At 45.0% G+C, this 26,856-nt stretch overlaps 1 protein-coding gene across 3 annotated transcripts in view; it reads right to left on the bottom strand.

Moving 5' to 3' along the window:
- The window catches only part of LOC122557045 (gamma-aminobutyric acid receptor subunit beta-4-like), a 171,413-nt gene extending 145,113 nt beyond the window's left edge, over nucleotides 1-26,300 (bottom strand). Inside the window, exons 1-3 of one of the 3 annotated variants that reach the window (XM_087991800.1) lie at nucleotides 26,189-26,300; nucleotides 24,336-24,427; nucleotides 23,435-23,502 (exon numbers count right to left, since the gene is read on the bottom strand). In XM_087991800.1, the coding sequence (XP_087847926.1) occupies nucleotides 23,435-23,482 (48 nt within the window). In that variant the 5' untranslated portion in view covers nucleotides 23,483-23,502; nucleotides 24,336-24,427; nucleotides 26,189-26,300. Of the gene's footprint in view, nucleotides 1-23,434; nucleotides 23,503-24,335; nucleotides 24,428-25,442; nucleotides 25,809-26,188 lie in introns of those variants that run through there. The other 2 variants (XM_043704281.2, XM_043704282.2) reach the window with 2 other exon arrangements.
- Between the last annotated feature and the right edge of the window lie 556 nt (nucleotides 26,301-26,856).

The following is a 26,856-nucleotide window of genomic DNA, read 5'->3' as shown; positions in this document are numbered from 1 at the left end:
GGATGTAGTCCATCTGGTCCAAGTGATGTATCCACCTTCAGGCCATTCAGTTTTTCTGGCACCTTCTCCTGGGTGCTGGCTACCATACTCAGCTCTGCTCCCTGACTCTCGAATTTTTGGAATATTACCTGTGTCTTCCACTATGAAGACTGTTGCAAAGTAATTATTTAGCTCCTCAGCCGTTTCCTTGCTCCCCACTACTATCACTCCAGTGTCATTTTTCAGTGGTTCAATGTTCACTTTTGCCTCTCTTTTGCTTTTTATATATTTAAAGACACTCTTACAGTCTTCCTTAAAATTACTGGCTAGTTTGCCCTCATATTTAATCTTGTCCCTCCATTTTTTTTGTGGTCTTCTGTTAGTCTTTATTAGCTTCCCAATCCTCTGGTTTCCCACTGCCCTTCACCACATTATATGCTTTCTCTTTTGCTAGTCAGCCATGGTTGCCTCATCCTCCCTGTACTATGCTTCTTTTTCCTAGGAATGAATTTTTGTTGTATCTCCTGAATCACTTCCAGAAACTCCTGTTCCACTGTCTTTCCTACTAGGCTCCTCTCCCAGTCAATTCAACCCATCTCCTCCCTCATGCCTCTGTGATTGCCTTTATTCAGCTATAATACCGTTACCTCTGATTCAATCCTCTCCCTCTCAAATTAAGTCCTATCATTATTATCACTGCCTCCTAAGGGTTCCTTCACCTTAAGCTCCCTTATCAAGTCTGCCTCATTGCACAACACTAAATCCAGAATTGCCTGTTCCCTAGTGGGCTCCACCACAAGGTGCTCCAAAAAGCTATCTCATAGACATTCCACAAATTCCTTTTCTTGCAATCCATCACCAACCTGATTTTCCCAGTCCACCTGCATATTGAAATCCTCCATCATCACTTTAACTTTGTCTTTTCTACACACCTTTTCTCTCTCCTGATGTATCTTGTGCCCCAGCTCCTGACTACTGTTTGGAGGCATGTACATAACTCCAACTGTGCTTTTTTCACCTTTGCAATTCCTCAATTCAACCCACACAGATTCTACACCATCTTTGTTTCTTACAATTGATTTAATTTCATTTCTTACTAATAGGGCAAAGCAACTCCCTTTGCCCACCTGCCTACCTTTTCAATAGAACATCGATCCCTGGACATTTAGCTCCCAATCCTGAATTCCTTGCAGCCACGTCTTCGTGATGCCCACCACGTCACACCTACCAATTTGGATCTGCGCCACAAGCTCATTTACCCTATTCCTTATACAGGTTGTGCACCAGTTGTTGAAAGTAAGTGTGCAGGTGTAGCAGGCAGTAAAGGAGTAACTGTTTGCTGGCTTTCACGGCAAGAGGATTTGAGTACAGGAACAAGGATACAGGAATAGTAATACAGGGCACTGATGAGGCTACACCTGAAATGTTGTGTGCGGTTTTGGTCTTCCTATCTGAGGACGGGTGCTCTCGTTATAGAGGGAGTCCAGCAAAAGTTTATCAAATTAATTTTTGGTATGGTAGGACTCATGTATGAGAAGGAATGGAGTCATTTAGGATTGTATTCACTGGTGTTTACGAGAATGAGGAGGCACCTCATAGAAACCTTTAAAATTTTATCAGGTCTAGATAAGTTAGATGCAGGAAGAATATTCCCAATGGTAGTGGGCGGTGGTGAAGGGTGGGCAAGTCCAGAATCCCCAGGATCATTGTTTAACGATAGGGATAAACCTGTTAGGACAGAGATGAGGAAAAATTTCTTTATCTAGAGAGTGGTGAGCCTGTGGAATTCACTACCTCAGAAAGTGGTTGAGGTCAAGACACTGGTGCATTATAGGAAGGATGTGGAAGCTTTGGAAAGGATTCAGAGGAAATTTACTAGGATGTTGCCTCGTATGGAAGCAAGGTCGTATGAAAGGCTGAGGTACTTGAGGCTGTTTTCGTTCGAAAGAAGAATGTTTAGAGGTGACTTAATTGAGACATATAAGATAATCAGAGAGTTAGATAGGGTGGACAGTGAGAGCCTTTTTCCTTGAATATTGATGGCTAGCATGGTGGGACATAGCTTTAAATTGAGGGGTGATAGATATAGGACAGATGTCTGAGGTAGTTTCTTTACTCAGAGAGTAGTAGGGGCATGGAATGCACTGCCTGCAAAATAGTAGACTCGCCAACTTTAAGGGCATTTAAATGGTCATTGGATAGACATAAGGACAAAAATGGAATAGTGTAGGTGAGATGGGCTTTAGATCAGTTTCACAGGTTGCCGCAACATCAAAGGCCAAAGTGCCTGCACTGCGCTGTAATGTTTAATGTTCTATTGTGTTTTCAGAAAGAAAGTAGATACATCTCTTGTAGCCAAAGGGATCAAGGGATATGGGGGGGAGGAGGAATGAGGGCATTGAGCTTGATGATCAGCCACAATCAGAAAGTCACACAACATGGAAACAGACCTTTCAGTCCAACCAGTCCATGATGACTAAACTAGTCCCACATGCCTGTGCTTGGCTCATATCCCTCCAAATATTTCTTATTCATGCACTTAACCAAATGTCTTTTAAATGTTGTAACTCTACTCGCATCCACCACTTCCTCTGGAAGCTTAATCCACACAAGAACACTCTCTGTGCCTCTAGTTTTTTTTAAATCTTTCTCCTCTCACCTTGAAAAAGTATGTCCCCTAGTCTTGAAATCCCCCGCCCTTTGGAAGCACATCTGCCATTCACCTTATCTATATCTGAGAAATTCACCCAACAATCTCCTACACTCCTGTGAAAAAGTCCAGCCTCTCCTTGTGACTCAAACCCTCCATTCCCAGAAACATACTGGTAAATCTCTTCTGAACTACCTCCAGCTTAATAATAGGCCATTGAGGGTTTGAATGGCCTATTCTTGCTCATATCTTTTATCTAGTTATATACTGGCATCTATACCAGTGCTGGTATCTGAACTGGGAAGATATGAGGTACATTTATGTTATGTTTGAATCATAGAATCCCTACAAGTGTGGAAACAGGCCATTTGGCCCAACAAGTCCACACCAACTCATCCAGACCCATTCCCCTAACTAATGCAAATAACCTACACATCCCTGAACACTATGGGCAATTTAGAATGGCTAATTCACCTAACCTGCAAATCTTTAGATTGTGGAAGGAAACTGGAGCACCCAGAGGAAACCCACGCAGACACGGGAAGAATGTGCAAACTCCACACAGACAGTCGTCCGAGGCTGGAATCGAACCCAGGTCCCTGGCACTGTGAGGCAGCAGTGCTACCACTGAGCCACCGTGCCGCCCAAAGAAGCTGATTACCACAAATGTAGGTACAGTGAATGGAAATCGAATGGGTACAGATTCTGTTTCAGGCATGAGTACAGTTGTTGAAATCTGAATCAATGCTGATTTTGGTACAGGTATGGCTGAATCAGTCTAAATACTATTGCTGTAATTGTTACAGTTGTGAATTCAGATCTGAGTGCAGGACTTGGTCCCAGTAGAGGTATAGATTTCAGTACAAGCACAAATACAAATGCTGGGACTAATTTTGACACAGGTACGGTTATAGTTTTGTGTTCGGATGCCAGTTGAGGTGTCAGTACAGAAGCCGGTGGAGATATTTGAATACAGTAGACATACAGATGCTGGTATAGGTGTATTGAGGCATCACTAGGGAAGTTTTGTATCAGTATGACTACAGATGCATTGTTGGTATTGGTGATAATGGTGATAGTGTGGGTAACAGTCTCTTATGTAGTAGCAGAGGGAAGAAGCCGCTCAGCTTCGCAGATTACCACAACTGGACGCAAGAGGCAAGTATGGCTCATCTAAGAAAAACATCCTGCAATCATCTGAGGATCCTGGGAGATTTGTTCTGACAGTAAAAATCACTGGGAGAGGGTTTACCACTGGGAGTTCTCTGAAAATGAAGGCAAGTAACTGAAGATGGTCATTTGAAACATCCCTAAGTGTGAATTTTAACCCCCACCACCTCCCACCCCCCCATCTCCCCACCCCCCGCGCCCCCCCACCCCCCCTCCATTGGAAGCTGAGAATGACAGTATGTAACTCCATGGAGAGTGTGATGGATGAAAATTGAAAAGGAGAATATTCCTTTCTGTGGTTTAAATTATACATTTTCTACAAAAAAAGTGTCTAGTCAACAGTAGTTCTTTTAGTCATTTTTTAATGGTAAAATGGGAAATCTTGTCATCTTTTCAGCAATTTACTGGAAGTTCCAGTTCCTTTTTAAATATTGCTGGTTGCTATGGAGACTGCAGCAGAATGGATATAGGTACTGATACTGTAAAACTGAGGCCTGGATTGCTTTGAACAGGTAACGTATGGGTTGACTATCCAGTATAGTTACAGGTACAGATACCAGTACTGGAGATGCTGATACAAACATCGAGACCAATAGTGGGGCCACTATGGATACAAAATGCTTGTACTGATATATAACAGAATATTACAGCACAGTACAGGCCCTTCGGCCCTCGATGTTTTGCCGACATTTTATCCTACTCTAAGATCAAACCAACCCCCATATCCTTCATTTTACTATCATCCATGTGCCTACCGATGTGTCACTTAAATGTCCCTAATGTATCTGACTCTATTATCACTGCCGGCAGTGCATTCCACGCACCCACCACTCTGTGTAAAATATGATCATAGATACTGGATGGTGTCAGCATTTCTGAAAAACCCGGTACTGATTTTGGTCCTATAATTTGTGCAGAGAAAAGTACAAATGCTGGTAATGGTTTGGACACAGATTCTGGTAACACAGTTGGTGCACTTGTTGGCATCTGTACTAGTAACGGAATGGTTCAAGATCCGTATAAATTTGGGTACAGCTTTGGATTCAGAAGCTGGCAACAGTATGGTTGCGAATGTTGCTACTAAAATCAGGATGGAGAGAGCTATCAATCTAGATGTTGATACCACAGTGGACACCGATGTAAGTTCCAGCTAGTGTAGAATGCTTATCTAAGTATGTGCATAGATCTTGATAAAAGAATCAGCAATCATGGTGACGCCACAAACGATACAGAAGCTGTTTTAGGGAACGATATAAATGTGAGTGCTTGTATCAATACAAGTACAAGTACAAATGGTGGAAATGGTTTAGACAGGATACTGCTTTCGGTGTGGGGCCAAGTGTTTGTTTAGGTTTCATTACAAGACGGTACAGATATGGGTACCAATGCTGGATCTAGTATAGATACAGGGTGCTGTTATTAGAATTGATTACTACTCGCAAACCTCCCACCCAGAATATTGGTGCCCCTCCATTTCAGGTGCAACCCATCATTCTAGTACAGGTCCCACCTTTCCCAGAAGGTATCCCAACGATCCACATATCTGAAGCCCTCACTCCTACACCAGCCCTGCAGCCACCTGTTCATCTGCACCTGCTCTCTATTTAGTACTTGCTGCTAGTAGAATCAGTATTTTTGCTAGTAGTTGTAACACTGGTATGGGAACTGTTGCTGGTACAGATATTGATACTTCTGATATAGATCAGAACTAGATCTGGTGGTACAGTGGCTCTGTGGTCAGCACTGCTGCCTCACAGCACCAGGGACACAGGTTTGGTTCCATTCTTGTACGTTTTCCTCGTGTCTGTATGGCTTACTTTCGCTTTCCTCCCACAGTCCAAGGATGTGATAGGAGATTTAATTGTGAGAGGAACAGACAGGAGATTCTGTGGTTGTGAACAAGACTCCCGGATGGTTTGTTGCCTCCCAGGTGCCAGGGTCAGGGATGTCTCAGATCGAGTCTGTAGGATTCATACAAGGGAGTGAGAGCAGCTAGAAGTCGTGGTACACATCAATACCAAAGACATAAGTAGAGAAAGGGTGGAGGACCTGAAAAGAGAATACAGTAAAACCTCGATGTTGTGAACAAGACGGACGGGGAGTATTTTGTTTGGATAACTGATCAGACAGAACTCTAGAGGGTTACAAGGTAGCCAGGAAGGAACTGAAGATTGGACTTAGAAGAGCTATAAGGGGGCATAGAAAAGCTTTAGCAGGATAGGATTAAGGAAAACCCTAAGGCATTATACACTTATGTGAGGAACAAGAGGATGGCCAGAGTGAGGGCAGGGCTTATCAGGAATAGTGGAGGGAACTTGCGCCTGGAATTGGAGGTGGTAGGAGAGGTCCTTAATGAATACTTTGCTTCAGTATTCACAACTGAGAGGGACCTTGACATTTCTGAGGATGGCGTGAAACAGAATGATATACTCAAATAGGTTGATGTTGAGGAGGATGTGCTGAAAAGTTTGAAAAACATAAGGATCGATAAATCCCTTGGGCCAGACAGGATATATCCAAGGTTACTACAAGAAGCAAGGGAAGAGATTGCTGCGCCTTTGGCGATGATCTTTGCATCCTCACTGTCCACTAGAATAGTGCCAGATGATTAGAGGGTGGCAAATGTTCAAGAAAGGGGATAGGGATAATCCTGGGAATTATAGACCAGCCAGTCTTACGTCAGTGGTGGGCAAAGTATTGGACAGGATTTATTATTACTTGGAAAACTATAGTTTGATTACACATAGTCAGCATGGCTTTGTGAGGGACAGGTCATGCCTCACAAACCTTACTGAATTCTTTGAGGATGTGATGAAGGTAGAGCAATGAATGTGGTGTATTTTGATTTTAGCAAGGCGTTTGATAAGGTTCCCCATGGTAGGCTCACCCAGAAAGCAAGGAGGCATGGGATAAAGGGAAATCTGCCTGTCTGGTGGTAGTAAATGGAAAGCATTCAGCCTGGAGCTTGGTGACCTCTGGTGTTTGCAGAGATTCGTTCTGAGACCTTTGCTCTTTATGATTTTTATAAATGACTTGGATAAGTAAGTGGAAGGATGGGTTAGTAAGTTTGCCAATGGCACAAAGGTTGTTGGAGTTGTGGAAAATGTGGAGGGCTCTTGTAGATTGCAACAAGATATTGACAGGATGCAGAACTGGGCTGAGAAGTGACAGATGGAGTTCAACCTGGAAAAGTGTGAAGTGATTCATTTTGGAAGGTCAAATTTGAATGCAGAATACAGGGTTAAAGGCATGATTCTTGACAGTGTGGAGGAACAGAGGGATCTTGGGGTCCATATCAATAGATCCCTCAAAGTTGCCACCCAATTTGATATGGCTGTTGAATTTGAATAGAACAGGTAAACAGCAGCAAAAACAAAAACACAGGCACATGTGAATGTTAAGAGTTCATGAATCCATTCAGTATTCTAACAACAGTAGGGTAGAAACTGTTATGAAACCTGCTGGTGCGTGTGTTCAGGCTTCTGTACCTTCTCCCTGATGTAGAGGTTGTAGAAAAGCATTGCCAGGATGGGATGGATCTTTGAGAATGCTGGCGGCCTTTCCTTGACAGCGGGAATGGTAGATGGATTCTATAAATGGGAGGTTGGTCTTTGTGATTGTCCGGGTCAAGTTCACCGCTCTTTGTCACTGTCTCTGATCAAGAATGGTACAGCTGCCAAACCAGGTAGTGATACATCCAGACAGAATGCTCTCGAGGGCGCACCTATAAAAGTTGGCAAGGGTATCCACTGTGATGCCAAATTTCCTCAGCTGCCTGAGGAAGAAGAGATGTTGTTGGGCCTTTGTAACCAGTGCATCCACATGAAGAGTCCAAGAAAGATTGTTGTGGATGACCACTTCCAGGAGCTTGACAGTCTCCACTCATTCTACCTCTGTGCTGATAATGTGCCGGGGGCCATGAGTAACATCTCACTGAAAATCAATAATGAGTTCTTTGATTTTGCCGGCATTGAGAGCAAGGTTGTTCTCAGTGCACCATTTTTTCCAGGTTTGCCACTCCCGTCTGCAATCTGTTTCGTCGCCATCTGAGATTTGACCAACTGTGGTGGTGCCACCAGCGAACTTTTAAATGGCATTAGTCTGGTATTTGGTGACGCAGCCATGGGTATACAGTGAGTAAAGTAGGGGGCTGAGTATGCACCCCTGGGGGGCTCCAGTGTTGAATGTTAGTAATAGCGGCTGTTAAGAAGGCACATGGTGTGTTGGCTTTTACTGGCCAGGGAATTTAGTTTAAGAGCCGCGAGGTTATGCTGCAGCTCTACAGAGTCCTGGTTAGACTACACTTGGAATATTGTGTTTAGTTCTGGTCACCTTATTATAGGGAGGATGTTGAAGCTTTAGAGAGGGTGCTGAGGAGATTTACCAGGATGCTGCCTGGACTGGAGGGCATGTCTTATGAAGAAAGGTTGATGGTGCTGGGCTTTTCTTATTGGAGCGAAGAAGGATGAGAAGTGACTTGACAGAGGAATACAAGATGTTGAGAGGCATAGATAGAGTGGATAGTAAAAGACTTTTTCCCAGGGTGGAAATGGCTATCAGGAAGGGGCATAACTTTAAGGTGATTGGAGGAAGGTTTTGGGAAGATGTCAGAGGAAGGTTCTTTACACAGAGAGTGGTGGATGTGTGGAATGCACTGCCAGCAGTGGTAGTAGAGTCAGATACATTAGCCATATTTAAGCAACTCTTGGATTGGCACATGAGAAGATAGTACAATGTAGGTTAGTCTGATCTTAGAGTAGGATAAAAGGTCGGCACAACATTAAGGGCTGAAGGGCCTGTACTGTTCTATGTTCTATGTTCTTTTTGCAGGTTAGGTGGATTGGCCTTGTCAAATTGCCCATTGTGTTCAGGAACGTGCAAGCAAAGTGGATTTGCCATAGGAAATGCATGGTTGCAGAGACAGGGTGGGGAGGGGTTGGTCTGGATGGGATACTCTTTGGAGGTTCAGTCTGGACTCAATGGATTGAATGGCCTGCCTCCACAGTGTAGTAATTCTATGGTTCTCAGATGCTTAGATTATAACTGGTACAGATGTTAGTATGAGTCTGGATGCTAAAGCTGGAATCAGTTGTGGCACAGAAGGTTGCCTTGGTGTGGGTACAGGTATTATTACAGGAAGTGTCAAAAAAAGGTGGCACTGGAAAAGCACAGAAGGTTAGGCAGCATCCGAGGAGCAGGAGAGTTGACGTTTCCGGTATAAGCCCTTCATCAGGAATGTGAGGGGGAAGGGATGTGAGAGAGAAACTGAGGTGTGCGGGTGGGGCTGGGGCAAGCTAGGTGGGAAGGCAATAGATGGATGCAGGTGGTGGTGGGGGGGCTAATTGTGATAGATCGGTGGGGAGGGTGGAACGGATAGGAGGCAAGGAAGATGGACAGGTCAAGAGGGTGGTGCCGAGTTGGAGGGTTGGATATGGGGTGAGGTGGGGGGTGGGGAGATTTGGAAACTAGTGAAGTTGCTGTTGATGTCGTGTGGCTTTAAGGTCCCGAGGCAGAAGATGAGGTGGAAGTTGGCGGGTGGCTTGGTTTTGGCAGTAGACGCTGCCCAGGACTTGCATGTCCTTGGGGGAGTGGGAGGGGGAGTAAAAGTAAAAGCGCGGTAGGGTTGTTTGGTGCGTGTCCTCCAGAGATGTTCCCTGAAACACTCCGCTGGTTGACATCCTGTCCCCCCGATGTAGCGGTGACCACATCGAGAGCAATGGATGCAGTGGATGTGCCAGATGTGAAAAGATCTATTGGGGTCTTCGAAATAGGTGTGGGCCCGGGTTTTACACATCTTGCCGTGAGGGAGGGTACTGTGTATGGAGGGTGGGTTGGTGGGGGGTGAACGTAGACCTAACAAGGGAATTGCGATGGGAATGGTCTCTGCGGAATGCAGATAGGAGGTGGAGAGGGACATACATCCTTGGTGGTGGCGTTTGACTATAGGTGGTAGAAATGTCACAGGACAATGCTCTGGATCTGGAGATTAGTGTGGTGGAAAGTGAGGACCCGGAGGGATGGGTTTTATTCTTGTTGCAGTTGGATGGGTGGGGTTCAAGGGTAGTGGTACGGGATGTGGAGGGGATGAGCTGGAGGGCATTGTTGATCATGTGGGAGGGGTAATTGCAGTCCCTGAAACAGAAGCCCACCTGTGATGTCCTGGAGTGGAATTGCTCATCCTGGGAGCAGATGCAGCTGAGGCGGAGAAATTGGGAGTAAGGGATCACATTTGTACGGGAGGTGGTGTAGTCAAAGTAGCTGCGGGAGTTGGTGGGTTTGAAACAGATGTCCATGTTGAGTCGGTCACCGGAGATGGAGAGGTCTAGGAAGGGGACGGAGGTGTCGGAGATGGTCCAGGTGAACTTGAGGTCAGGGCGGAATGTGTTGGTGAATTTGATGAACTAAATTCAACCTCCTCATGAGAGCACGAGGTGGCGCTGATACAGTCATCGATGTAGCAGAGGAAAAGGTGGGGGATGGTGCCGGTGTAGCTGTGGAAGATGGACTGTTCCACGTACCCAACGAAGAGACAGGTATAGGTGGGGCTCATGCGGGTGGTATGATGGTTTGATGGAAGTGGGAGGATTTGAAGGAGAAGTGTTACAGGAAGTGGTATAGAAGTTGAGTCCAGTGCAGATGCTGGTTCAACTGTGGATACAGACTCTGATATCACCATCAGTACAAAGCTAGTAACTATATGTACCTGAGTCTATGACTGAGGATGGTTACAAAATGTTAATGTAAAAATTATTACAGGCTCTGGTATTTTTAAAAAATTTACTCACAGAACATGGGCATTGCTGGCTGGGCCAGCATTGATTGTTCATCCCGGGTTACCCTGAAGGGTGTGGTGGTAAGCTGCCTTCTTCAACCACTGCAGTCCCTGTGGTGAAGGGACACCAACAATGCTATGAGTGAGGGAGTTCTAGGATTTTGACCCAGTGACCGTGAAGGAACAGATGCTAGTACTGTTGAAGGTAGAGACGCTGGTATCGCTAGTGTCAGTATGTGTTCACAATCATAGAGATGTACAGCCTTTCCTCCAACGCATCCATGCCGACCAGATATCCTAAATTAATCTAGTCCCATTTGCCAATACTTAGCCCATATCTCTCCAAACCCTTCCTAATCATATACCCATCCAGATGCCTTTTAAATGTTGTAATGGTACCAGCCTCCACTACTTCCTCTGGCAACTCAATCCAAACAAGTACAACCCTCTGCATGAAAACGTTGCCTCTTAGGTCCCTTTTATATCTTTCCCCTCTCACACTAAACCAATGCCCTCTAGTTCTGGATTCCCCCACCCCAGGGAAAAGACCTTGTCTATTTACCCTATCCATGCCCCTCATGATTTTATAAACCTCTATAAGGTCACCTCCTTAGCCTTTGACGCTCCAGGGAAAACGGCCTCAGTCTATTCAGCCTCTCCCTATAGCTCAAATACTCCAACCCTGGCAACATCTCTAATTTTTTTCTGAACTCTTTCAAGTTTCACAACATCCTTCCAATAGGAGCGAGACCAGAATTGCCGCAACATGACCTCCCAACTTCTATACTCAATGCTCTGACCAATAAAGGAAAGCATACCCAATGCCTTCTTCACTATCCTATCGAACTGCAACTTCACTGTGAAGGAGCTATGAACCTGCACTCCAAGGTCTTTTTGTTCAGCAACACTCCCAAGGACCTTACTGTGAAGTGTATAAGTCCTGCCCTGATTTGCCTTTCCAAAATGCAGCACCTCATCGTCTTCAGTGTAGCTGTTTGTACTGAATTGGAACAAACATGGGTACTACTACAGGTGGAGATATGAGATTCAAAATGCTTATGCTGATTTGATTACCGCTATGGATACTGGTGCCAGTATTGTTGCTAGTGACTGTTTTGGAGCTGATGTTGATACTGAAATCTGTACACGTTATTACTTCTGCAGTAACAGCTTTGTTCTGACATCATATCTGAATAAGAATCCGGACTGAAACCAGAAACTGTATCTGAGCCATATCAGTATCTCTGCCATAACCTTTCAAACTTCTGTGCTGATACCAGTAATAACGTCTGCATCAATATCTGTACTGATGTGAACATTGGTGAATTTCTGTAGTGCATCTTGTAGATTGTACACACAGGGATACTGATGATTGGCAGGATCCCATGAAGCATCGAGGATCAGAGACACCTTGGTGTGTATGTTCCTAAGGTATCAGGATAGATGGATAAAGTGGTTAAGAAGACATATGGGACACTGGCATTTAGTAGCTGAGGCATAGAGTTTAAGAGCAGGAAGATAATCCCGGAACTGTACAAAATATTAGTTCGGCCACAGCTGGAGTATTATGTGCAATTCTGGAATCCATATTATACTGGATTTGACTTGACAAGACTAGAGAGGGTGCAGAGGAGATTTCCCAGGATGTTGCCTGGGCTGGAGAGTTTCAGTTATGAAGAGAGGTTGGACAGTTAAGGGTTGTTTTCCTTAGAGCAGAGGAGATTGAGATGAGACATGATTGAGATGTATAAAACTTTGCTAGACATAGGATAGACAGGAAGAAACATTTCCCCTTGATCAAGGGGAAATGTTTCTTCCTTTCTACCCAAAATCTGTACCCTTGCCTTTATGAGTACAGTAGTTGCAATCATTTTAATATATCCGTTCTTCTGACCCAGCGTTGAACAACAAGCAAGGGCCCAACACGGACCCCTGTGAAACCTTACTGGCCAGTCTTCCACTCAGAAAAACACCCCTCAACCGTCACCCTCTGCTTCCTGCCACTCACCCAATTGTGGACCTAATTTACCAAATTACCTTGGATCCCATCAGCTCTTTACTGTCATTCACCCAAAAGATGAATACTGCAGAAAAAGATAGATTGGAGAGTTGGGTAGAGAAAGGGCAGAAGGAGTTCAATCCGGGCAAATGCGAGGCAATGCATTTTGGAAGACCCAATTCAAGTGCGAACTATACATCGGTATTTACCAAGGACAGGGACACGATGGATGTTGAGGTTAGGAATAATTGTTTGATTACTCAAGATCAAGTCGATGTAAGGAGGCAGGAAGTGTTGGCTATTCTAAAAGGCATTCAGGTGGACAAGTCTCCAGGTCTGGATGGGATCTATCCGAGCTTAAAAATGTGTTGCTGGAAAAGCACAGCAGGTCAGGCAGCATTCAAGGAGAAGGAGAATCGACGTTTCGGGCATAAGCCCTTCTTCAGGAATGAGGAGGGTGTGCCCAGCAGGCTAAGATAAAAGGTAGGGAGGAGGGACTGGGGGGAGGGGCGTTGGGAATGTGATAGGTGGAAGGAGGTTAAGGTGAGGGTGATAGGCCGGAGAGGGGGTGGGGGCGGAGAGGTCGGAAGAAGATTGCAGGTCAAGAAGGCGGTGCTGAGTCTGAGGGCTGGGACTGAGAAAAGGTGGGGGGAGGGGAAATGAGAAAGCTGGAGAAATCCGCATTCATCCCCTGTGGCTGGAGGGTTCCTAGGCGGAAGATGAGTCGCTCTTCTTCCAGGCGTCGTGTTGCCATGGTCTGGCGATAGAGGAGGCCAAGGACCTGCATGTCCTTGGCGGAGTGGGAGGGGGAGTTAAAGTGTTCAGCCATGGGGTGGTTGGGTTGGTTGGTGGGGTGTCCCAGAGGTGTTCTCTGAAACGTTCCGCAAGTAGGCGGCCTGTCTCTCCAATGTAGAGGAGACCACATCAGGTGCAGTGGATGCAGTAAATGATGTGTGTGGAGGTGCAGGTGAATTTCTGATGGATATTGAAGGATCCCTTGGGGCCTTGAAGGGAAGTGAGGGGGGAGGTGTGGGCGCAAGTTTTGCATTTTTTGCGGTTGCAGGGGAAGGTGCCGGGAGTGGAGTTTGGGTTGGAGGAGAGTCTGGATCTGACAAGGGAGTCGCGGAGGGAGTGGTCTTTCCGGAACGCTGATAGGGGTGGGGAGGGAAATATATCCCTGGTGGTGGGGTCTGTTTGGAGGTGGCGGAAATGACGAAGGGTGATCCGATGTATCTGGAGGTTGGTGGGATGGTAGGTGAGGACTAGTGGGGTTCTGTCCTAGTGGCGATTAGAGGGGCGGGGTTCAAGGGCGGAGGAGCGGGAAGTGGAGGAGATGCAATGGAGAGCATCGTCAACCATGTCTGAGGGGAAATTGAAGAAGGAGGCCATCTGGGTTGTTCGGTATTGGAATTGGTCCTCCTGGGAGCAGACGTGGTGAAGGCGAAGGAATTGGGAATATGGGATGGCGTTTTTACAGGGGGCAGGGTGGGAAGAGGTGTAATCTAGGTAGCTGTGGGAGTCCGTCGGTTTATAGTATACGTCCGTGTTGATTCGGTCGTCCGAGATAGAGATGGAGAGGTCTAGGAAGGGGAGGGAGGAATCTGAGACGGTCCAGGTAAATTTGAGGTCGGGGTGGACGGTGTTAGTAAAGTGGATGAACTGTTCAACCTCCTATCCCAGGTTGCGAGGGAAGCGAGGGAGGAAATAACCAGGGCCTTAACAGATATCTTTGCAGCATCCTTGAACATGAGCGGCATGGTGGCACAGTGGTTAGCACTGCTGCCTCACAGCGCCAGAGACCTGGGTTCAATTCCTGCCTCAGGAGACTGACTGTGTGGAGTTTGCACATTCTCCCCGTGTCTGCGTGGGTTTCCTCCGGGTGCTCCGGTTTCCTCCCACAGTCACAAAGATGTGCAGGTCAGGTGAATCGGCCATGCTAAATTGCCCGTAGTGTTAGGTAAGGGGTAAATGTAGGGGTATGGGTGGGTTGCACTTCGGCGGGGCGGTGTGGACTTGTTGGGCCGAAGGGCCTGTTTCCACACTGTAAGTAATCTAATCTAAAAAAAGGGTGAAGCTGCGGAGGACTGGAAAATTGCAAAAGTTGTCTCCTTGTTTAAGAAGGGTAGCCAAGATAATCCAGGTAATTATAGACTGGTAAGCCTGACGTCAGTGGTAGGGAATCTGCTGGAGAAGATACTGAGGGATAGGATCTATTCCCATTTGGAAGAAAATGGGCGGCAACATGGTTTTGTGCAGGGAAGGTCATGTCTTACTGACTTAATAGAATTCTTTAAAGAAGTGACAAACCTGATTGATGGGGGAAGGGCTGTGCTTGTCATGTACATAGAGTTCAGTAAGGTTTTGACAAGGTTCCCCATGGTCGGCTGATGAAGACGGTGAAGTCACATGGGGTCTTAGTTATATGGATAGAGAATAGGCTGGGCAGCAGGAGACAGAGTAGTAGTGGAAGGGAATTTCTCAAAATGGAGACCTGTGACCAGTGGTGTTCTACAGGGATCCGTGCTGGGACCACTGTTGTTTGTGATATACATAAATGATCTGGAGGAAGGTACAGGTGATCTGATTAGCAAGGCTGCAGATGACGCCAAGATTGGTGGAGTAGCAGATGGTGAAGGGGACTGTCAGAGAATACAGCAGAATATAGATAGATTGGAGAGTTGGGTAGAGAAATAGCAGATGGAGTTCCATCCGGGCAAATGCGAGGTGATGCATTTTGGAAGATCCAATTCAAGAGCGAACTATACAGTAAATGGAAAAGTCCTGGGGAAAATTGATGTACAGAGAGATGTGAGTGTTTAGGTCCATTGTTCCCTGAAGGTGGCACCACAGGTCAATAGAGTGGTCAAGGAGGCATACGGCCAATAGAGTGGTCAAGGAGGCATACGGCACGCTTTCCTTCATCGAATGGGGTATTGAGTACAAAGTTGGCAGGTCATGTTACAGTTGTATAAGACTTTGGTTTGGCCACATTTGGAATAAAGCATACAGTTCTGATTGCCACATTATCAAAGGGATGTGGATGCTTTGGGAGGGTGCAGAGGACATTCAACAAGATATTGCCTAGTATGGAGGGTGCTAGCTACAGAGAGGTTCAGTAGGTTAGGATTATTTTCATTAGAAGACGAAGGTTGGGGGGGATCTGATCGAGGTCGACAAAATCATGAGGGTATAGAGGGGGTACAGAATGGGGGACTCAATTATGAGGGGTCATGAGTTCAAAGTGAGAGGGGAAAAGTTTAGATTAGATTAGATTAGATTACCTAAAGTAGGGAAGCAGGCCCTTCGGCCTAACAAGTCCACACCGACCCTCTGAAAAGTAAGCGACCCAGACCCTATATTTACCCCTGATTAATGTATCTAATGCTACAGGTAATTTAGCATCGCTAATTCAGCTGACTTGCACATCTTTGGGTTCTGGGAGGAAAGTGGAGCACCCAGAGGAAACCCACGCAGACATGGGGAGAATGTGCAAACTCCACACAGACAGTCACCTGAGGTGGGAATCAAACCCGGGTCCCTGGTCACTGGGAGGCAGCAGTGCTAACCACTGAACCACCGTGCTATGAACATGCATGGAAAGTTCTTTACGCAGAGGGTGGTAGAGGTGGGCATGATAACGTCATTTTAGATGTATCTAGATAAATACAAGAATGGGCAGGGAGCAAAGGAATACAGACCCTTACAAAATAGGCAAGAGGTTTAGATCGAGAATCTGGATTGGTGCAGGCTTGGAGGACCAAAGGGCTTGTTCATGTGCTGGAATTTTCTTTATTATTTGGACTTTGTCCTTGCTCTTGGGATGGCACGGTGGCCCAGTGGTTAGCACTGCTGCCTCACAGCATCAAGGACCCAGCTTCGATTCCTACCTCAGATGACTGTGTGGAGTTTGCACATTCTCCCTGTGTCTACGTGAGTTTTGTCCGGGTGCTCCAGTTTTCTCTCACAATCCAAAGATGTGCACGTCAGGTAAATTGACCATGTTAAACTGCCATTAGTGCCAGGTGCATTAGATTAGATTAGATTAGATTACAGTGTGGAAACAGGCCATTCGGCCCAACAAGTCCACACCGACCCGCCAAAGCGAAACCCACCCATACCCCTACATTTACCCCTTACCTAACACTATGGGCAATTTAGTATGGCCAATTCACCTGACCCTGCACATCTTTGGACTGTGGGAGGAAACCGGAGCACCCGGAGGAAACCCACGCAGACACGGGGAGAACGTGCAAACTCCACACAGTCAGTCGCCTGAGGCGGGAATTGAACCCTGGTCTCTGGCGCTGTGAGGCAGCAGTGCTAACCACTGTGCCACCGTGCCGCCCACTAATTACCCCATTAGTCAGCGGTAAATACAGTGTAGGGTAATGGATCTAGGTGGGTCACTCTTCGGAGGGTCAGTGTGGACTTGTTGGGTCAAAGGGCCTGTTTCCATGCTGTAGGGAATCTAATATAAACTCCAGATGCTATGGCCATTTCAGAGACATGGACAGAGGAGGGACTGGGGTTTATATGTTTCAGTAAGAACAGGGAAGGTGGTAAAAGTGGGGGAGGTGTGGCATTGTTAATCAAAGACAGTAATACGGTGACACAAAGGATGTTTGAGGACTCGTCTACTGAGGTCGTATGGGCTGAGGTTAGAAACAGGAAAGGAGAGGTCATTCTGTTGGGAGTTTTCTATAGGCCTCAGAAAAGTTCCAGAGATGTAGTGGAAAGATAGCAAAGATGATTCTGGATAGGAGCGAGAGTAACAGGGTAGATGTTACGTGGTACTTTAACTTTCCAAATATTGACTGGAAATGCTATAGTTTGAGTACTTTAGATGGGTCAGTTTTTGTCCCATGTGTGTAGGATGGTTTCCTGACAGTATATAAACAGGACACCAAGGGGTGAGGCCACACTAGATTTGGTACCAGCTACTGCACCAGGCCAGGTATTAAATTTGGAGGGAGATGAGTGCTTTGGTGATAGTGACCACAATTCAGTCGTGTTTACTTTAGCGGTGAAAAGGGCTAGGTATATACTGCAGGGCAAGAGTTATAACTGGGGGAAAGGCAATTATGATGCGATTAGGCACGATTAAGGATGCATAGGGTGGAGAAGGAAACTGCAGGGGATGGGCTCAATTGAAATGTGGAACTTATTCAAGGAACAGTTACTGTGTTTTCTTTATAAGTATGTACCTGTCAGGCAGGTCGAGCGAGGGATCCGTGGTTTACTAAAGAAGTTGAATCTCTTGTCAAGAGGAGAAGGAGGCTTATGTAAGGATGAGACGTAAGAGTTACAAGTTATCCAGGAAAGACCGAAAGAGAGAACTAAGAAGAGCCAGGAGGGGACATGAGAAGTCATTGGCAGGTAGGATCAAGAAAACCCCAAAAGTTTTCTGTAGGTAAGTCAGGAATAAAAGAATGACTAGAATAAGATTAGGACTAATCAAGGACAATAGTGGGAAGTTGTGCATGGAGTCTGAGGAGATAGGAGAGGCACTAAATGAATATTTTTCATCAGTATTCACTCTGGAAAAAGACAATATTGTTGAGGAGAATAGACTGGATTGAGGTATACGAGGAGGAGTGTTAGCAATTCTGGAAAGTGTGAAAATAATTAAGTCACCTAGGCTGGATAGGATTTACCCTAGGATTCTCTGGGATGCCAGGGAAGAGATTGCAGAGCCTTTGGCTTTGACCTTTATGTCATCATTGTCTACTGAAATAGTGCCAGAAGACTGGAGGATAGCAAATGTTGTCCCCTTGTTCAAGAAGGCGAGTAGAGATAACTCTGGTAATTATAGATCAGTGAGCCTTACTTCAGTTGTGGGTAAAGTGTTGGAAAGGATTATAAGAGATAGGATTTATAATAATCTGGAGAGGAACAAGTTTATTAGGGATAGTCAACACAGTTTTGTGAAGGGAAGGTCATGCCTCTCAAACCTTACTAAGTTCTTTGAGAAGGTGACCAAACAGGTGGATGAGGATAAATCGGTTGATGTGGTGTATACGGATTTCAGTAAGGTATTTGATAAGGTTCCCCACGGTAGGCTATTGCAGAAAATACGGAGGCATGGGACTGAGGGTGATTTGGCGGTTTGATTCAGAAATTGGCTAGCTGAAAGAAGACAATTTCTGATCCAAACTGGCTAGCTGAAAGAAGACAGAGGGTGGTGGTTGATGAGAAATGTTCATCCTGGAGTTCAGTTACAAGTGGTGTAACACAAGGATCTGTTTTGGGCCCACTGCTGTTTGTCATTTTTATAAATGTCCAGGATGAGAGCTTAGAGGGATGGGTTAGTAAATTTGCAGATGACATGAAGGTCAGTGGAGTTGTGGATAGTGCGAAGGATGTTGCAAGTTACAGAGGGACATAGATAAGCTGCAGAGCTGGGCTGAGAGGTGGCAAAAAGAGGTTAATGCGGAAAAGTGTGAGGTGATTCACTTTGGAAGGAGCAACAGGAATAAAGAGTACTGGGCTAATGGCAAGATTCTTGGTTGTGTAGATGAGCAGAGAGATCTTGGTGTCCAGGTAAATAGATCCTTGAAAGTTGCCACCGAGGTTGATAGGGTTATTAGGAAGGCATACAGTGTGTTAGATTTTATTGGTAGAGGGATTGAGTTTCGAAGTCATGAGGTCATGCTGCAGCTGTACAAAACTCTGATGTGGCCGCACTTGGGAGCATTGCGTACAGTTCTGGTCACCACATTGTAGGAAGGATGTGGAAGCTTTGGAAAGGGTACAGAGGAGATTTACCAGGATGTTGCCTGATATGGAGGGCAGGCCTAATGAGGAAGGCTGAGGGACTGAGGCTGGTTTTGTTCAAGAGAAGAAGGTCGAGCGGTGAACAAGTTGAGACATATAAAATAATCAGAGGATTAGACAGTGAGAGTCTTTTTCCTCAGATAGTGATGGGTAGCATGAAGGGACATAGCTTTAAATTGAGGGGTGACGGATATAAGACAGATGTTAGACGTAGTTTCTTTCCTCAGAGAGTAGTAAGGGTATGGAATGCTCTGCCTGTAACAGTAGTAGACTCGCCAAATTTAAGGGCATTAAATGGTCATTGGATAAACATATAGATGAAAATGAAATAATGTAGGTTAGAATGGCTTCAGATTGGTTTCACAGGTCAGTGCGGCACCAAGGGCTGAAGGGCCTGTACTGTGCTGTAATGTTCTATGTTCTAATTTACATCAAAAGCATTGCCTTCATCTACACACCTGGTCACCTATACAAAAATTTCAAACAAATTGGTCAGATATATGGCCTCCCTTTAACAAAACCTTGCGAACTGTTCTTGATTTAGACCTCCTCTCCAAATGCAGATTAATTCTGGCCGTCAGAATTGCTTGCAGTAGTTTTCATTCCTGATGAAGGGCTTATGCCCGAAATTCTCCTGCTCTTCTGGTGCGTCCTGACCTGCTGTGTTTTTCCAGCACCACACTCTCGACTCTGATCTCCAGCATCTGCAGTCCTCATTTTCTCAGTTTTGTCACTACCAAGTCTGGACTGGTCAGCCTATAGTTTCCTGGTTTATTCCTTGCTACCTTATACAATAATCATACCGCATTGGCTTCAGTTCTCTCCTGAGATCAGAGAGGATTTGAACATTTTTGCAAGTACTTCTGTTATTTCCTCCTTTGCCTAACTCAACAGCCTGGGATACCAGTCCTGGTAATTTATGTACTTTTAATCCTGCCAGAAACTAAAAATCTGCATGTGGTAATTTCTTTAATTACATCACAGACTTCTCCCTGATGTCTGCACCTATATCATTCCTCTCACTGGTGGACACAGCTTTCAGGTCCATTCTTGTGATTTGAAACCCAAGATCAGCTAATGATCAGATTGGGTGGTACAGCAGGTTGAAAGGACAGAGTCGTCTATTTCTATTCTTTGTGTTCTTATGGCATGGGGAGGGATGCTGATGCCAACATGTTGACAAAAATGTGGGTGCAGGAAAAGGTGATGGTATAGGTACTGAATTTCAAACCAGTTGCAGCACAGATACATTGTTGTTATAAACATAATATGGAGGTGCCAGTGTTGGACTGGGGTGGACAAGGTCAGAAGTCAGACGACACCAAGTAATAGTCCAATAGGCTTATTAGAAATCACGCCTGATGAAGGACCAACACTCCGAAAGCTTGTGATTTCAAATAAGCCTGTTGGACTATAAACTGGTGTCATCTGACTTCTGACATAATAGACATAAGTACAGAGGTTGTGTATGGGTATATTAATGTGCTTCAGATATGGCTCAAGATTCTGATAAAGAAACTAGCACATGGATTATTTGACGTACCAGTGGAGCTACTGATCTTGGCAATTAACCTGATCAGATACTGGCATAGGTGCAGAATGCAGTATCATTATGAAAACTGCTTCTGGAACTAGAATCAGAACTGGTATTGGTACAGCTTCTGGAACCAGTAACTGCACCAATGTTGATGCTGATAAGGGTAGAGATTTTGGAAGATATGTGTGCAGATTCTAAAACAAGTATTGATACAGTTGGTGGTGGATGTTGATGCATAAGCTGGTATAGATATTAGCATTAATGTTCACACCAGTGTTGGTATAGGAATAGCTACAAATTCTGGCTATTAATATTAAAAGGAGGAATGTTCTGGGTGCTGCCACCATCACTGGTATAAGTGCTGGTACAGAGATGTGCACAGATGCTGGTATTTTGCTGAATGCTATAAAGATGTTTGCCGGAAACTAAATACCATGCTTAAACCGTACTTAAGCATGACTTCAATTCTACTTTCCAGTGTTTTAAATTCTTTGGTATAAAATCCTGGAGTGATCCAGCCTGCTTTTGATCCACAAACTCTTGCAGCAGATGGGACTAAATGCTTTCTTCTGTTAATGTCATTTACAAATTAGACTCACACTGCACTAGAGCTGGAACCTGTTATGGTTGTCCCAGAAGTAAAATCTTGATTCAGTCAGTGAATGTCATTATACTAAATTGGATCAGCCATAATTAAAGGCACAACTCAGAATTGTTATAGAGTATCCTCCACTTGCTGTATCAACACTCAGGAAGCTCAACATCATCTAGGACAAAGCAGCCCACTTAATTGGTACTATGCTTACTCCCTCCACCACCAATGCAGCAGTGTGTATTATCTATAAGATGCATTGCAGTACCTCTTGGTTCCATGGACAGCATCTTCCAAATCAACAACTTCTAGCTCTCAAAAGACAAGGGAAACAGACACATGGGAACATCACCAACAGCAAGATCCCATAGAAGACACACATCAGTGCTGATTATGTCATTGTTCATCACTGTCTCTGAGTCAAAATCCTGGAACTCCCTTTCTAATACTCCTACACTATGTGTTACTTCTATGTCAATGTTTAGCCCTAATCTCTCACCTGAATAACTGCAACACTGAAACTCTTACACAGGCTCTCTCAGCATCCATTCAATCCCAGAACAAGCTATTCTCTTAAACACAAATCCTGAAGTGCTTCCGATTCAATCAAACACAAAATCATGTTCTCTGACCAGCGTGATCCTTAACAGTGAGGCTGAGCTGGGCCTAGGAGTGAACTCCCTTTTTCAGATTTTGCACAGAATGAAATGTAATCTTGATTATACTGAATCCTGATTACAAATCTATTGAAGTTTTAATTTGATTCTGATTTTTCCAAATCCTGCTGTAGATCTGTTGAGCATATTAATAGATCACAATCCTGAAGGAAAATCAACAAATGGGAAATGTTTTTGCCCATACAAAGGCGAGAATTGTATTTGGACTACCCCAGTGTTCCTGTCCTCAATTTCCAATTTAACTTAATGTACTTATGTTCCCTGTAAAAGTGGATACTTCTTAGTTCCACAATAAATTCCTTCTGCGTCAATGTCACTTTCCCATTTCTATTCACAGCTATAATACACCAAATCCAGCAATGGCATTGGTGCAATGTTTAGTACAGTTCTTATGATACAGGGCTCACTTGATAAAATATTGCTATAAGGACAGTCCATGGATGAGTCCTGGTTTTATCTAGCTCAAGGCTCACTCAACATCTTTTACGGGAGCTGGATTTCGATAATGATATTCCACATCCAGCCAACTCCTATTCCACATCCATACATATGAATTTCTAAGTTTAAAACCCACCTTGATGCTCATTCCTTCCTGACTCAGAATTATAGCAACAATAAAAATGCAGTTGGACAAAATGTAGATCAATGGTTTGGTGCAAAACATACAAAATTCCTGATGAATAAATACCATATTCATTCATAAAAGCAGAAAGAATTTGCATTGATACAGCACCTTACACAACATCAAGATGTCTCAAAGTGTCTTCCAGCCATGAAGTATTTTTGAGATGTAATGTAGGAAACACTTTTGTAATGTCGGAAACACCGCAGAAAATGTGTACACAGCAAGCTCCCTGAAACAGCAATGTGACGTTTGGCCAAAAACCTGCTTTGGTGATTTTAGGCCAGTGTTAAATACTAGCTAGGATACAGTGGGAACTCTCCTGTTCTTCTAATAATGCTATGGGATCTTCTTTGCTCAACAGAGAGGTCAAACAGAGCCTTAAATTAGCATCTCATCAGATGACACCCTGAAACAGCTGGATTCAGACCTAAAGTTTACATACTGGAGAGATCACTATCAAGTGACATGGATTGACCAACTTCACTTGCAGATGGCTTACCCAGTATTTCAATCTCAATTGCCACCAACAGCTGCCAGCAAAAGTTCACTCATGCCAGGCTACCTCCACGTAACCTCTTGACCACAGTCGAATCCACATTTGATTGAATTTTAACCAACTTAATCACAACAGCAAAATCAAACCCTTTGCTCAGACTTACCATATTAACTTCCGAGATCATGTCTATGCTGGCTATATGAATACTCATCCCCACTGTAACTGGAGACCCTGGTAACAGAAGAGAAAGTACAAACAGTGTTTCATTGGGTTCACATTTTCTCCTTGCAATCCCTCCTTAAATACATATAATAAAGGTGCTCTCTTTAAACTGCTTCCACTCTGAAGGTAGACACCCACTTTAAACCGTCCAAATGATGAGACTCTTCCACAGTAGTTCATGGGGAAGAAAGCAATTCTACTAAAGGAAACCCAACCCAAACAAAACACATGAGTGAGAGATCTGAAGTTTCCACTTGAAACTTTCTGTAGGAGAGTGAAGTCCTCATGACAAGTGAGGAGCAACATTTTGAGTGACATAGGTGGAGCTATAATATTAGACACTGATGCTAGTTTAGAACATAGAACAAGAGCAAGGCACTCATTCTCTCAAGCCTGTACCATTATTCAATTCAATTGTTTTTGAGCTGTATCCATCCCACAACCTTATCTTATCTCACAAAATTTAACAAGCAGTGTTGAAATTTTCAATTGACCTCCAGCCTCAATGGTTTGCTGGGGAAAAGTAGTTTAGATGTGTGCACGACCCTTTGGCTGGAAAACTACTTCTTGAGGGGTTGGATCTGAATTATAAGATTCTGCCCCCATTCACAACTCCATCCCTCAATACTTTGAATTTTCCCACCAGCAGAGATTGTCTCCATCAAGTTCTTTAAACTTCTCAATCAGGTCACCAGTCAATCTTCAATATCTTCTCAAGCACAAGCCTGTTTCATGCAATCTGTTCTCAGAATATTCAGTGCAGCTATTCAACCTTTGACAATATATTGTTCCTGTAATAATATTAATTAATAATATTTAGTTTTGAGAACAATGTGAAATACCTCCGAAATCAGGTCTAAGGCGAATATCATATCCTCTGAGCAATCTGTCAACTGTTCTTTTAACCAGGGAAATGTTGCCGAGTCCATTGACACTGAGAGAGAAATAGAGGCAGGTATCAGTATGTACAGGTCTAAACATTGACAGTCCATTGACACTGAGAGAAGCAGAGGCAGGTATCAGTCTGTACAGGTCTAAACATTGACAGTCCATTGACACTGAGAAAAGCAGAGGCAGGTATCAGTATGTACAGGCCTAGATATTTGGAAGTGCCTAAATTCAAGCCCCTGACCCTCACACACCAGCAGCCCCGTGCTCAAATGGGGAGGTCCTGGAACAGAGGGTGAGAGGGGGGAGGTACTTGGAGTCTTGGACCTTGATATCCTATGATTCGTGGTATGGCTGGTTCGGGTGCCAATGTGCAGGTAGGAGATTGGGCAAGGTTGTGGCGCCTGGAAGAGGAGATTCACTGGGCCTCCAGCAAAACCATGCAGCCCCATGGCCCAACTGTGTGCATCTGAAGATGGCATTTAGAGTATCAAAAGGCACCCAACACCCCTCAAACATAACCAGCTTTTCCAATGGTCAAATGAATGCACTGTGATTATATAGTCATAGCATCAAACAGCACGGAACATTTAGCCCAAAACGACCTCCCCAGCCCTATCAAACAAGAGCACAGACCACTGTGCACACACCTACCTGACAATGCGTGAATGCACTATGAGTGGTGTAAACAGAATGCAATGATTCAGCCCCAGTTTATTGAGCAGTGTAGACGCACACCGATAGTTAATATGTGTCTGTGTGTCTTCCTCTTGCATTATGTCTCCCCTTATATAAAAGCAGCCCTGCGAGTGACTGCTGAAGACTGAATATGTCAAACGCATCTGAATTCCAGATCGAGAAGGAAAGAGCATTTGGACATGGTAGAGATGAATGGAAGCAGATCCATCCATCTGTGCTTTCGGTCTAAGGTGCTATCTGGAGAGACAGGACTGAAAACGTGCTCTCCTGAACCCTGACAGGACCCAGCAAATACATTATCAAATCACGTTTGCCCAGAGAAGCCTATCCTGTATTCAGAGAGAGAGACTAAAAATCCTTACCTTTGTAGCCAGCACATGACAGACAGTCCTGTGAGAAAGGAGCAAAAACTAGACATTCGCTCTTCGTGGAGTCTCCACATTTTAGGGTCTCCGGGTTCAGTTCATTTACACGGTGACCTCCGGCTCGCAGCCACGGATGGGCGAAGCACACACACTCACACACACAATTTCACAACAAGCCCTGCAGTCCGACCGGCAGCTGCCCGTGGCAGGCCAGGAGGGACAGTGGCCGCGGCCCGGGCATGCAGCCGGACTGTGTGACTGGAAGATGGTTCATGGGACGAGCTGCGATGGGAGTTTGCTGCTGTTGCTGCTGCCGCCGCCGCTGCAGTGCTCTCTCGCTCTCTCTCTCTTTCTAGACTGAAAGCTGCAGCTCCTGCATTCTTCCAGATCAGCTGGCTCTTCGAATTCTTCCCGTTCGCTCCCGCCCCCCTTTTCCTTTTCCCACCACCGCCCCCTCCCCACTACACTCAGGGACAACTGATGTGGACGAAGGATTTTTCTTCTGGAGCTTGTGTCCAAGGGTAGGTGGCAGGCTTGGCTGGAGATGGGAGGGAGAGAGGAAGGAAGGGGAGGCGGGGTGGGGGGGAATTCCTAATCCCATGGAAAGACATTTGTCAAAGACTGTTCCTGACGTCAGAATTGCCTTCCCTGCCAACCACCATAGAGAGGGCTGGGAGCAGGTGTGTTCAAATGTGACCTAAAGATATGGACAGCACCATCCCGCCCAGCAGACTGATACTCACCCCCCACCCTGGATGCCCAGCTTGGAGCAAGCCAGGTACAGAATGCTTGCTGTGTGTTTTACAGTATGTCCACAGTCTCTGCACTGATCCACAATGAAGAGAATAAAGTCACTCCTACAGACACAGCAGATGTGGCAATAAAGAACACATTATGTAATATCAGGAGCCGATTTGAAAGATGTCACTGTGTGTCTGGACTACATGCCCCTCCCCTCCAATCCCACCGCCTAACATTTGAAAATGTGTCAACACGACATCACGGGTGTACGACTACTTTGAAATGTTTATCAGAGAGGAGAACCCATCGAGAGAGAGAGAGACTGTGTCACAGGGCCCTCTCTTCCACTGACACTGACACACTCAAGTCATCTAATAGTTACAGCCCAGTCAGCCCACCATCTCTGTGTCTGCTCTCTGCAAGATCCAATTCACCTCATCCCATTCCCTCCCTTCTCCTTTTAGCTCTGGATTTTTCTTTCACTTCAGATTATTATCCAAATCTTCCCTTTTGAAAACCTCAATTGAAACGGCTCCCACCTCATCCTTGAGTAGTGCATACCAGATCGTAACCACTCACTGTGTGAAAATATTTCTCCTAGTATCTCCATTGCTTCTCTTGTCAATCATTGCAAATCTGTCTCATCCGGTCTCATTGCAAATCTGTCTCA

This window comes from Chiloscyllium plagiosum, unplaced genomic scaffold (assembly GCF_037043375.1).
Source record: "Chiloscyllium plagiosum isolate Xiang-an unplaced genomic scaffold, Cpla_swu_hap1 HiC_scaffold_11, whole genome shotgun sequence".
Lineage (NCBI taxonomy): Eukaryota > Metazoa > Chordata > Chondrichthyes > Orectolobiformes > Hemiscylliidae > Chiloscyllium > Chiloscyllium plagiosum.
This window is presented reverse-complemented; position numbering and strand designations above follow the sequence as displayed.